The sequence below is a fragment of the Rousettus aegyptiacus genome, unplaced genomic scaffold (assembly GCF_014176215.1).
Source record: "Rousettus aegyptiacus isolate mRouAeg1 unplaced genomic scaffold, mRouAeg1.p scaffold_m13_p_1, whole genome shotgun sequence".
In the NCBI taxonomy this organism is placed as follows: Eukaryota; Metazoa; Chordata; class Mammalia; order Chiroptera; family Pteropodidae; genus Rousettus; species Rousettus aegyptiacus.
This window is the reverse complement of record NW_023416284.1, coordinates 112,773,780-112,786,669: the sequence shown is the minus strand read 5'-3', so window position 1 is coordinate 112,786,669 and position 12,890 is coordinate 112,773,780. Positions and strand designations below refer to the sequence as shown.

Below are 12,890 nucleotides of genomic sequence, written 5' to 3'. Positions count from 1 at the left end.
GTAGCTTTACCAGGAAAAGAAGAATTAGATCAATTATATTATAAAAATGTTATCATTTTGGATATTCCTCTGCTTTAGTAAATTTTTAGTTAATTGTCCCATGACAATTTACCTCTTGTGTTATGTAAGTATATATTTGTTTAATTAATTTAGCATTCAAAATGCACTTAGAGACATAATAAAAAGTCTATGATAAAAAGAGATCAAAATTAGGGGAAAACTGTACTTCACAAAAGATGACAAAAGACAACACCAGTAGCTCCATTTTAGAAATCTTTTCAGGACATTCTCCAACTAAGACAAATAGTTATGGAACAGAGAAAAGTACAAGGAATAGAAGTACAAAGTCCAGACCTAAAGAGTTCCAAAGGAATCCAGGCAGTGATCATGGGAAAAATGGACGAAAACAGCAACAATAATCATTTGGAATTAAAAGGGATAATCTATGGATTTTACTCAACAAGTTGCCACTTTAAATATGGCCTTTAAAACAAAAATTATCTATGACAAAATGACTGCCATTTATGTTTGAAATTATGAGGCTTCTCCTGTCCACTTATGCATTATAAAGGATCCCAAAATCATCTTTTGAGGAAAACCTTGGCTCTGCCTTCCTCTGCCCAGGACAGGCAGAACACCCTCCTATTCAAACAAATGTCCCATCATAGCCTTTAAATTATATACACAGCCCTGGTTACTTATAAAGCTTATGTCTATGCACTTAATTGGCCCAAAAAAGGGGGGAAAACTGCATTCTTTCCCAACAGTTTTCAGACAGTATTATATAATTCACCTCCATATCAATAAATTTAAAAGCTCAGTATAAGAAATGCCGTCCAAGGCAAGTTGTTTAAAAGATAATCTAATATCTAACCTGCAATTGGGCCAGACCATTATATTAGTCCCTATAGTTCTATGTATACTGGGATACATATTGAGGGATATTTTAAGAAAAAACCCTATGTGGATGGACAGCATGTTCTTAAGGATTTTATTACACATCACGATAAAAATGTGGATGAAATTTCTAGTTTTAATGTCAAAAATAGTTTTCCTTTTCCAGGGTACTGCATTTATTTTTACTTCAGGGACACTAATTTTTTTGCTACAGAATGTTTTCCTCTTCCACAGTGACTACTAGAAATCTAAGACCCAAAGTTGTGCCCCACCTGTAGCAAGTATTTTACTATCTTAAATTCTGGTCCTACCACCTGCCCCTACACTTTTTTCCTGTTCTTCCCCCAACCCTCCCTCCTCCAGTTAAAATTTACTAACAACTATGTGCTGGACTAGGTACTATTCTAGTGCCTATATGAACAACATATACAGAATAATTCCTGCCTTCACAGAATTAAATTATTTAGTTTAAATGATTTTTTACCTTAATAATTAAAGTGTTTTGGTAAGTGCCCATGAACCACGTCTAAGCTTTAACACAATTAATGTCAAGAACTCTGAAGGGTCTAGGATTTTGCCCTACTTGCAAACTAACTAGCTGTTACCAATTCGTGGTGTTGACAGAAGACATGAGACTACTGGTTCTGAGACAACAAATTCTGTCATTATGGCAGACCAAGCAGCATGATCATGTTATATCAGTTCCTTTGCTTCCCTGCCCCCAAGTTCCATAGGGGCAATGAAGGGGGAACCTAGATAGATGCCTGTACATGCAGTAGATTGAGATACAACAGAACATTGTGGAGGAAAAATTTGTTGCTTTTATAAGTGAACAGTAAAAGCAAGTATGCTTTCTCTGAGGTAAGAGGTAGAGGTGAAGGAGCAAAGGTTACTTCATTTATTCATCAAATTCGCATGCTACAAAAACACAACCCTAACAAATGGCCCAGTTAAAGAGTAGTCAAGACCTTGCATTCTTGGCATACCCATCAGGAAAGTTCAGGGACACACAAGGCCCATGGCAGGCTATCTCTCCCAAATGTGTATGTTATTAAATAATGAACTAGTCTTATTAAGTTTCCTCAGAAAAATCAGAAGAAAATTATTTCTATACTAAATTTTAAGCTCCATAAGAAGAGACCAAGTTTTGATTTCCTCAATATTGTATATCTACTGTCTAGCACAGTACCTGATACAAAACAAATATTCAATAAGTAAATATAGCCAAAAAACAAAACATTTTAAACAAAATTTCTTTAGGTTATTTTTACATCTCAATTTCTTTCACTATAAAATTAGTGGGAAAATTAGATTTTTCCTTGTATCTAACTGAATACTATCCTGAATCAATACTTTACCTGATAAAGAAAGCTTTATGTAGATTATAGCACACTTCTACCTGTTGGAACTTAGTAAAGGCACATCCTTAGAGCATCTTTCTAGTATCATGATTAACTAAATCACTACTCGATGTCTATCTCTCCCTAAAATCCCTTCGTTTTTAACACAGCTATGAGCCAGTTTGGTGACTCATAAATGTTTGCTACAAATGTACACATTCTTTGGAAGGGATACAAAACTTTAAAAATTTTTTTTAATTTTTTAAAAAAAGTCTTTATCCTAATTTTGCTGATTATGAAGCCAAATAAAATTTGGGGTACGGTTTAGAACCTTGATCTTAACAGCACATGTACTTGAAGGCAGAATGACTAAGAATTTATTCCAGTCTGTGTACTATGACTTAACTTAGTGAACTTGGGAATTACTTAACCACTCTCAAAAAAATCAGTTTATTCCATTGTAAAATGGTACTGATAATAGTTACATACAGCTCTTAGGTTTTTGTGAAAAGTAAATGAGATAATGTAGGCAAAGTACTTTTGTACAGTACTTGGTACAACATCATCTACTATTTTATCAACTTCATTTATAATCTTTGTGAGAGAAAAAAACCTGGGGTCCTTATAAACTGCCTCTGCCCTAAAATCTCCCCATAAAACCACTTTCTCAAAAATCCTGAGATTAAAACTAGTTTCATGACAATATAAATAAACTAGCAGCAATAGTTCGAAGAATAATTTAACATGTTCTAAAGTTTGTTACCTTGCTCTGATGCTTAATATTATGTGTCAACTCGGTTATGCCAAAGTACCCATATATTTGGTGAAATGCCAATCTAAATGTTACTGTGAAGGTATCTTTTAGACGAGATTCGCATTTAAACCAGTGGACTTTGAGTAAAGAGATTATCATCCATAATGTGGGTGGGCCTTGTGGGTGGGCCTGTCGAATCAGTTGAGGGCCTTAGGGAAAAAAATAGAGGTCACCCAGCTAAGAGGAAATCCTGTCTCCAGATTGCCTTCAGACTCAAGTTGCAATATCAATTCTTCCCTGGGTCTCCATTCTACCAGCCTACCCTGCAGATTTTGGGTTTGCTAGCCTCCACAAACATACATATCAATTTGTTAAAATAAACCAATTTCGATCTCAATCGCTCTCTCTGAATTTTCTGAATTTACAAAGTGATATTTTAGTGTTTACATTACAGGGTTTGTTTTATCTGAGAGTTCGATTCTGTTTTTTGGTATTAAGGATGACTTATAGGGATGATTAATAAGAAGAACTGACATAATCGATTAAAAATGTCTAACATGAACAACAGCCTACGACATAGAGAAAGCATTAAAAAATGGCAGGAAAAAGAGTGAATTAAGAGCAATAAAAGCTGCTTACATAAAAGCTGCTCACTGTGCTTTCAAATTTGTTTCAAAGAAGCCATGAAATATAAACCCAGCCTGCAAATAGGATATAGGATTAAAGTAAACAGTCTAATTTTTAATAAAGAATAAATAACTGAACAGACCATAAAAGGTCATCTCGTAGAAACAACTGCAGGCGTACCTCAGATATATTGCAGGTTCAGTTCCAGACCACCACAATAAAGCAAATACTGAAATAAAGCAAGTCATAATATTTTTCCTGGTGGAGAGTCTTGCCTTCAGTTTGTAATAATGCAATACCTGTGAAGTGCAAAATGAAGTATGCCTCTATCTGATACTTAAATCCCCAATGAAACATCTGGGTCAAGGCGGTCATGTCCAGCAAAAGAGTAAATCCCATATTCCCAGGGAATCTATTATTCTATTTTTAGGGAACCTCAAGTTCCTTTTAGCTAGTCAAACTTTGCCACCGTTTAACGGCTATATTTGAATTTAGCTCTTTCCAGGTTATCCATAAAAAAGTCAAATCTCTTGCCAAAGTAACAAGCTTTAAGCATCTATGCCTGCTATTGTGTCCAACCCTTTTCACGTTCCAGCATTCTCTCTTTACCACTAGGTTCTATCTCTAATTCTACAAGGTGCTTGCCTCTTTTCTGTTTGCTCTCTTCTAAACATACTCCGCTTTCACCAAACCCCTTAAAACGTAATTCAAAATGATTATTTAATATCAATCATCACTCTTACAGAAAGGAAGTTTTAGTCTTAAAGACTGTGTATGTTCTTAAAAGGCTAATCAATTACTTTTCTCTAACGTTCAATTAAGAGTATACACTGTCGATATTTTCATCTCATTTACATGAATACGTGTATCAAATTTGTATTTTCTTGTTTAAATGCAATTCTCAGAAATAAAAACAAAAGCACAAAAGGTTCACTGAAGCACAGCAATAAAAATAAAAAAATAAAAAAATCAACAACTACTACTACTCAGAATAAAAACAGTGAAGACCCCAGTGCAAATAAGGAATGAATTTATATGTCCAGTTGGAGCCACATGTGATTGACTTACACAAAAAGTTTGCAACCCCCACAAATAAAATACAAATAATAACAATAAGTAATAACTGAAAACTGAATTTTATTGAACCAGAGGTCCACTATGCTTAGTTCAATGTACTACCTGATTGGAAATGTTGTCAAAGAGAAGTAAAAAGCCATAAAAATTTGTAAATACTTTTTAAACAAATCTCAGTGATGTACTAGGACACCAATCATTTCCCCAGAATAAGTGCAGTATAAATTTTCCAATATTACACAGATGAAATCTGCTCCTAACGATAAAGCCCCAAACTACGGAACTATGATTAAGTTAAAAATTTATATGCCAATAAAGGGGCCAAATCATACTACTGCTGAGAAGTTTGTAATATGTATTACAATACTTTGCCAGAAGGAAAGCAGCACAAACTAAACAAGCTAAACATCACAGCTTGATGTCACATGTTATCAATGTCATTCATGACAAAAAAAGCAACTATTACATATACATTCTAATGAATTTTCCTTTACAGTGAAAAAAGAATTAAGTACACAATATGAGTCAACATTTAGCAAATATGCAAAAAAAGGATAAGAATTCAATGACTTTTCGATGTGTTAAATCCCCAAAAAACATGCTACAGGAGGGTTTTGTTTTGTTTTGTTTTGTTTTAAATTTAGTGAATGATCATTTATAAGCCATGATGTAGCCTCCTGGAAAGGACATCCTGGTTTCACTGAAGAATGGAGCACACCTACGAGTACTTCTCAATGAACTGCTGCTTTGAATACCCTTATTATCTACAGTGTGTGTCTTCCTGGCCTTAAGGAATAAATCAAATTAAAGCCACTGATCATTTGTTTTCAACATACCATATAAAGAAATGGATCATTAATGCAAGATTTATTTCACATTTATGAATCATAGTTATCTATGTAAAAGGGGAACACATTTGTTTGTAAAATTAGAACTATTTCTTCGTGATACTATAATGCCAGTTTTTCTAACATCATTTCAATGATTTTGAATACACTTCTCAAGTAGTATATACAAAATATAATTGCTATCTTGAACTTATCAATCGGAAAATTATTTTTAAATATAATAGAATTTTTTAAGAACACCAATAATCAGTTTGATCATCAAAATCAAACATTTGGAGAAGGGAGGGGAGGGGAAAAAAGACCAAATATTTCCTCCATACTTAATGATTTTTGTCACTTACTGGAGTTAAAAAAATGTTAGAACTGCACACACTATAATTGCATACAGAAATACTTTACAGAGTCCAAAGCATTCAAAGGATCAGAAATCTACTATTTATCTCTCAAAATAAAATAATTAGCATCCTAACTTTTGTGCATCTTACAGAGCATTCACTAAAAGTAATCTTTTTTTTTTTTTTTTTGCCTATTGTCATGCACTTTAAAGCTACTTCCATGATTTCTGGAGACAGTTAAAATACAATGCAAGCCACTCAACTACGTCAACAAAAAATTGATCTCTAACAACTACAGCAAACCAACCTGTTTCAGCATTGTAGAAAAAGACATCAGTTTTGTATGCTAATTTCAGAACTGTCAAAACCAATGTTAAAAAATAATCATAATCTGTAGCTTTCATTGGCCTGAGGGAGGAATACTGATAGGGTCATTTCTCTGCTAAGCTTCAGTCAAGACAATTAGTAAAAACATAGAGCCAAGTACAAACATCTGGGTAAGAAATATGTCATTTTTATTTTATAGCAAAATGCTGAAGTAGTTTCTGACTATCTGAAAGTTATAAAAAGTTGTCCACATAGGGTTTTCAGCAAATAGTTTACAATAGAAGTTCTGTTTTGCAACTCTTACATCAAAAATTATTCCCGAACAAAATTTAAAAGAAAAACTTTTTAATATTTTCCATTTTGCTACATGGACCTTTTATTGAACCAAATATCCCAAAGGGCAAAAGAAACTTTGAAGCAATCAAGATAAATCCCCTGCCTGATGGCACAATGAAATCTAAACAATCCTAGACAGGAGAGCCTTACTGTTTTGTTTCTCTCACATATTCCCTTACCTACCTTTAAAACACATACTACACATATATTAATACAAACAGTTTTGCTTCAGAACCAAGATAGACAATTGTAGCAGATGAACTTAAAATAAAAAACAGAAAATTCTACTTAAATTATTAAATAAAAGTTAAAAGTTTACAAAATAATAGAATCATAAACAAGTATTCACCATATCTCAAAAAAAGCTTATTTCAATAAAGATGTTCAAAGGCTTCTATTAGCAAAAGAAATGTTCATCAAAACTGAAGAGACTTTTCACTTAAATAAAAATTTTTTCATATCACCAGAACTCAATTTAAAAAAAAAAAAAAAAAAGGGCGGAGGGAGGAGGGGAGTACTGCAAGTGAGAATTACCAGTATTACCAAAGGGCTGGAATTTTATAAATACACAAGTCTAAAAGGATGCTATATTTGTCAATTCCAGGCCCAATATAACATACTTGAGGATAATTATATTCCCAGTAACAAGCACTGAAGTACTGAATAAATGTTCTTCCTAAATTTGGACTGTGAAACTTTGTGCATACAACCAAACACTGTCAAAAGTGCTTGACAATAATTAGATATACTGTACTGACACAGGAACCAAAGTAAAAAACTTAAACAATGCATACATAAAACAAAATTTTTAAAGCTTTAAAACATTTAGAATACAACAAAAACAATGTAAACCTACATGATAACACAACACAATGTATATAATTCAGAAACACCATTAGCAAGCAATTCAACAGACTCAGTTAAGTCATTGGTAAAATTAAACGATTCCTAGTAGCCAGTATTGAGGTCTACAGGCAGACTAACCTGACAAATTTAGGGATGAACAGCAAGCAGCCCAATCCAAACTTTAAGTGTTATTATATTAAAATATTAAATAGAAAATGTTAAAAGAAAACAAAAAATATACTGAAAAACTGTACTGCAGAAGTATAGAGTCATTGAAAAACAGACCAACACCACCTAAATCTGTGAACTACTCTAGGGAACAGTGAGGGAAAGCCTAACTTGGTATGAAGCTGATTTTCCTTTATCTAATTTTAGCTTAGAATCAATTAATTGCTACAAAGTTTGTTGTAATATTTTCTTCACATTATAAAATAAAATCTACATATTTTTCCATATATTAATATATCCCTGAAATAATTTCTTATTAAGAATTAGTTTAGTCCTATAGGAAGTTACTTTCCTCAAACTTTCATTGACTTCAACTATAGATCTTAAAGCAATGCTATCTTAGAGAGATATAATGCAAGCCACACATATGTTAATTTTAAATTTTCAAGTAGGCACTTTTTTAAAAAAGAAAAAGTAAAAAGAGGTGAAATTAGATATATATTTTATTTAATCAAAAATATCACCTCAACATATAATCAACATTAAAAATTTTTTGATGCACTATTTTACTTTGTTTTTTATAACTTGAGCCCTTAAAATCTAATATGTATTTTACAACACATCTCAATTAAGACCAGATTTATTTCAAGTGATTAACAGTTACATGTGGCTAGTAGTTACTATGTTAGACAGCACAAGTCTAAAGTTCTTCCTCTGGTCAGTTACATATAAAAATACCAAAAGATCTGAAATGGAAGCACACAATATACTAAATCTGGAGGGCTGCAAGAGGCACCAAGAAAGGTCAATTCAGCTGCTGTTCCCTTGACTCCAGCAGGTCTAGGGTGCCATCATGTCCCAATTTGCTAAACAATCCCTACTTGCTACAGAATCCCAATTTACACCTGTTGCCATGACTTAATTATCAACAGCACCTCTTTCAATTCTCAAAAAGTGTCCCACTTAGGATGATATATGGTTGCCCTCTCTATATCCATAAATCCTTGAAGATAATTCCACACTCCTCAGAAGAAAATATATTTTAAATTCTAATTCTAATGCCTAGAATAGTTCTAAATTCAAAGGAAAGAACCCTAAATTCACTACCCTCATCAAAAAAAAAGAAAAAAGAAAAAAAAAGATGCTGCTAAAAATTCTTTTTATTTTAAATAGCAGACTAAAAAAAAAAAAAAAGTAAGAATTACCTGTTGAACAAGGCATCTGGAAATTGGGATCATTGCTATCCAAAACAGGCAAACAGAACTGGTTACTTGCAGATCCTAGCATAGGATCCTTATCGCTGAGCATGTTCTTCAGCGAGTCCTCTAAGACATTTTGACTTGTACTAAAATCCTCACAGACTTCATTCTCCAGGTTGGATCCTAGAAATAGGGCATCATCTAAGTGTTCAGTAGGAATTAAATGATTAAATGTATCAACTATATCCATGAAGACTTCTGTGTGTCTTTCAGCCCTATAGAAAGACAAAAAAAATACCATAAGAAATAAAGCTACCAACTGATAATCACCTAAAACCAAATTATTTTAATAGTTCTGAGTCTAAGAACACACTTAGGTATTTCTGATTGTTCAAAAAAAAAATCCTCATTGTTTTCGAATATACATTCGGACATGTAGAACGAACCTTTACTAAATGATGTTTCTTCATCATGCATGTAGAATATCATTTTACCAGAAATCCTATTAAATGTTTACTCAATTCACTATTTTCAGGGGGGGAAAAAAAACTATGTATATATAGTCTATTAATTTGACACATTTCAAAGATATACAAGGCTTAAACCATAAACACCATGTTTTTAAACATCATCTTTTCATAAATTAATAATAATCAGATACTGCTTTTACAAAAAGTCCATACAAAAGACCTAAAATCAAAGCATTCATTGTCCCATACTTATTAAAACTGTAAAAATAGCTTTGCTTTATTTACAAAGCCTTTAAATAAAGATAATAAAGTTTTTTGTGGGGTGAGGGGGAAAATGGAAAGAAACTATTAACTAAAACCTAACATATCTACTCAAAAAACCACATCCACACACACACACACAGGCATAGATTTGCACATACACACAAGGGGGGGTGCTTTTAAGATAAAATGAGATGACAAAAAAACAATGTATCAGAGATTTAAATTTATTTTAGTGATTTATGTGGGCAATACAAGTATGAAACTAGTCTCATATTTGAACTGTACCTACATACTACATATCACTCACCAAAGCCATCTTGTGCTCTAGAGGAGCCTCAATTATAAAAAGTTGAATTATTTTCAGTATTGGTTTCAGAGAAAACTGAAGCAATGTATTTTGGGGAAAATCAACAAAAACAAATCTAATAATATTCAGTAAGCTAAAAAATTCCACTAATTAAGCAAAATTCCAAGGTTTATTATATTAGCCTCAAATCTACCAAAATTTCCTCCAATTGTCCTTGAGTTCTCTCCCCTATAAAAATGAGGGAAGAGGAAATTTAAAGACACTCTACAATTTACTAAGCATATATTATATGCTGCTAAACATTTTATCTACAATTCATTTATTCCCAATAACGGACTCTATTATTATACTTGTTTTAAAAACAAAATGCATTTAAATAATTTAAATGTCTTTCCCAAAGTCACAAAACAGAGCCAAGATTCAAACACAGGTTTCAAGGATCCACAGCCCATGACCATAACTCATAACTCTTACACACTGAGCTATGAAGCTAAAAATTGACTAAATTTAAAAAAAGAATATCAGATAAAAGGCTTCCATGGTCAAATGTCAAGAAAGACTGATATAACAAAGTTACATTTCTTTGATAATACCTTTAATTTATTCAACAAACATTAAGCAACTATGACTGTGTTAAGAAATACCTTTAATAGACCAATGAGACTGGGAATCTTCCAAAACGGAACAGAGTATAAAGCAACTCAAATCTATGAGTGCAAAGAAGACATTTTCTACAGGACACATTGCAAGACTAGTATTTTGTGAAACTATTATAAATTAGTTTCATAACCAGTTCCAACTGGCTCTGGGGGCAATTTCAAAGGAATACCAAAATGATAGTATACAGCCAACCCACAAGACTATCATTAAAGTAACATTTAAAGGAGACAAAGTAATTTATTTTAAAAAATCAGTTGCAGATATCAAGTGCTCAGTATCAAAAATAAAATAAAAACTCTCCATGCTAAATAAAAAAACAAAAGCCAATTGTAGAGATACTAACTCACTTAACATGAACAAACTAATCAATATGGTCTCCCGGATTGAATGATCACAGAACAGAAAAAGGACAGTAGTTGGAAAACTGGTGAAATCAGAATAGAGTCTGAAATTTAGTCAATGTTAATCTCTAGTTCTGATAAAGGCACTAGCATTACGTCTGAATAAACAATCAGAGACCGTGGATAAAGGATATATAGGAACTCTACTATGTTTGTAACTTTTCTATAAATCTAAAACTATTCCAAAATAAAATATTTTTTAAAAAATGAACCCTAATATAAAATGCAATGACCTGAAATCACTAGCAATGAAAACAGAAAAAGCTAATCACATTTAATCAAGGAGAAAAATCGAGTTGATTCAGTATCTGCTCAATTTAAACAAATTCCTGTTTCTTACATTGCTTCCTTACACTTGAGGTTATAAATTTAATAAGTAAAACATAACAAACCAATCTAGGGTGTATTTTAACTGGCTAATGACATGTCTCTATCCAATTAAATCAATACTAATAATCTAAGAGTACATATATGCTAAAATTGGACATTATTTCTGGGTTCACAAGTCACATTTCATACTTACAAACAATAAAATGTATCCAGCTAAATCAGAAAATCAGATAATCTGCTTAATTCAAAATTTCTCATTCATATATTTATTAAGTATCTACCATAAAGTATTATCATAGGGACCAGTGAAACAAACCAGTCTCAAACTCGAGGAACTCACAATCCAAAACAGAGTACAGACGTCAACAAATATAACATGTAAACATCACAATAAAACAGGAAAGTGTCATACTGAAGGGCTGCAGATAGTATCAGAGGAAGGTGAAAATCATGAGGCCAATAAAGGCTAAACAGTTGATGGAGTAAGCTGGATCCTAAAAGTGTGGAGAGAACAGCATGTGCTAATTATTAATGGCAAAGTCTGATCCTAAAAGGACCATTTAGATATACTCAGATTACAATTAAAAACAGGTATTAGTACTAACATTCTGAATAAAATTTAATCTAAGTCTGAAGATAATTCCCACTTTAAAATGCCTGTTTCATCTGAACTCTCAGAAAATTATACTGCAGCCAAATTTAGTTTACACTGATAAAACTAGCATACAGTTTCATGTAGTCAAGAATGCAAAGATAAGATTTACAAAGCACAAACAACGAAAAAATTACACTTCTATAAAGATCCCCTTTAAATTAAGAGTACATTTAAATTTAGCAGCTCAACTTTTCAAAATATCTTCAAAATAAAACTGTATTTTATAATATTATTGCCTTCAAAATAGTACATTTAAGCCTAAAACTAAATCACTAAAACTGTTAAAGGCCCTAATAGGTTATCCTATGATTAAACTGTCTCACATAGTCTATAGTCTTGTAGGGGGTGGGGGGGCAGGGGGCATTTGGGGGAGTGGACAAATTTTATTAAGAGATTATAAAATCTATTAAGAAAAACTAAACTGAGTGATAGTGATGGGGAGATGAGGAGGGCATTCTGCTTATGATGGAAAATGAAAACCTTGCTAATAGGGCAACATGTAAGCTGTAACCTGAAATGAAGTGATCCATGCATAAATGAGGAAGAGCAATAAAGGCAAAGATCTAAATGCAAAAGCCCTGGGAAAGGAACAACAGCTTGGTAGCTTCCAGCCCCTACACCATAGTTTAAAATTTAGCCATCAATTAATCAGGGATGCTTACAAGGAAGGAATTTATAACAGGTAGTAGTAACAGTGGTAATGGTAGAGGTAGTGGTGGTGGCAGTGGTGGTGGTGGTGGCGGTGGCAGTAACAGTAGTAGAAAAATAAAAGTACCACCACTACCAATGATGATAAAATGTAAAACTTAATGTGCTCTAATTTCATGCCACACACTATATTCTACACGCTTTAGAACAGTAGTTTTCAGAAGTGATTATGCCCCTCCAGAATGCATCTGGCCATATATGGAGACATTTTTCATCATCACAATTAGAGGGCATGCTACTGACATCTAGTAAATATACCACAATGCACTAAGAAAGCTCCATAACAAAGAATCATCCAGACAAAAAATAGTGCTGAGATTAAGAAACTCTACTCTATATTTACT

The 12,890-nt window shown here is 32.6% G+C and overlaps 1 protein-coding gene across 9 annotated transcripts in view; it reads right to left on the bottom strand.

Annotated features, from left to right (window-relative positions):
• The window catches only part of PHF3 (PHD finger protein 3), a 69,035-nt gene that overhangs the window by 51,183 nt on the left and 4,962 nt on the right, over positions 1-12,890 (bottom strand). For 5 of the 9 annotated variants that reach the window (XM_036219090.1, XM_036219080.1, XM_036219106.1 and 2 more), the window contains one exon: positions 8,758-9,026. The exons of 3 other annotated variants lie outside the window; for them this stretch is intronic. In XM_036219090.1, the coding sequence (XP_036074983.1) occupies positions 8,758-9,001 (244 nt within the window). In that variant the 5' untranslated portion in view covers positions 9,002-9,026. Of the gene's footprint in view, positions 1-8,757; positions 9,027-12,890 lie in introns of those variants that run through there. One more of the 9 variants, XM_036219098.1, reaches the window with a different exon arrangement.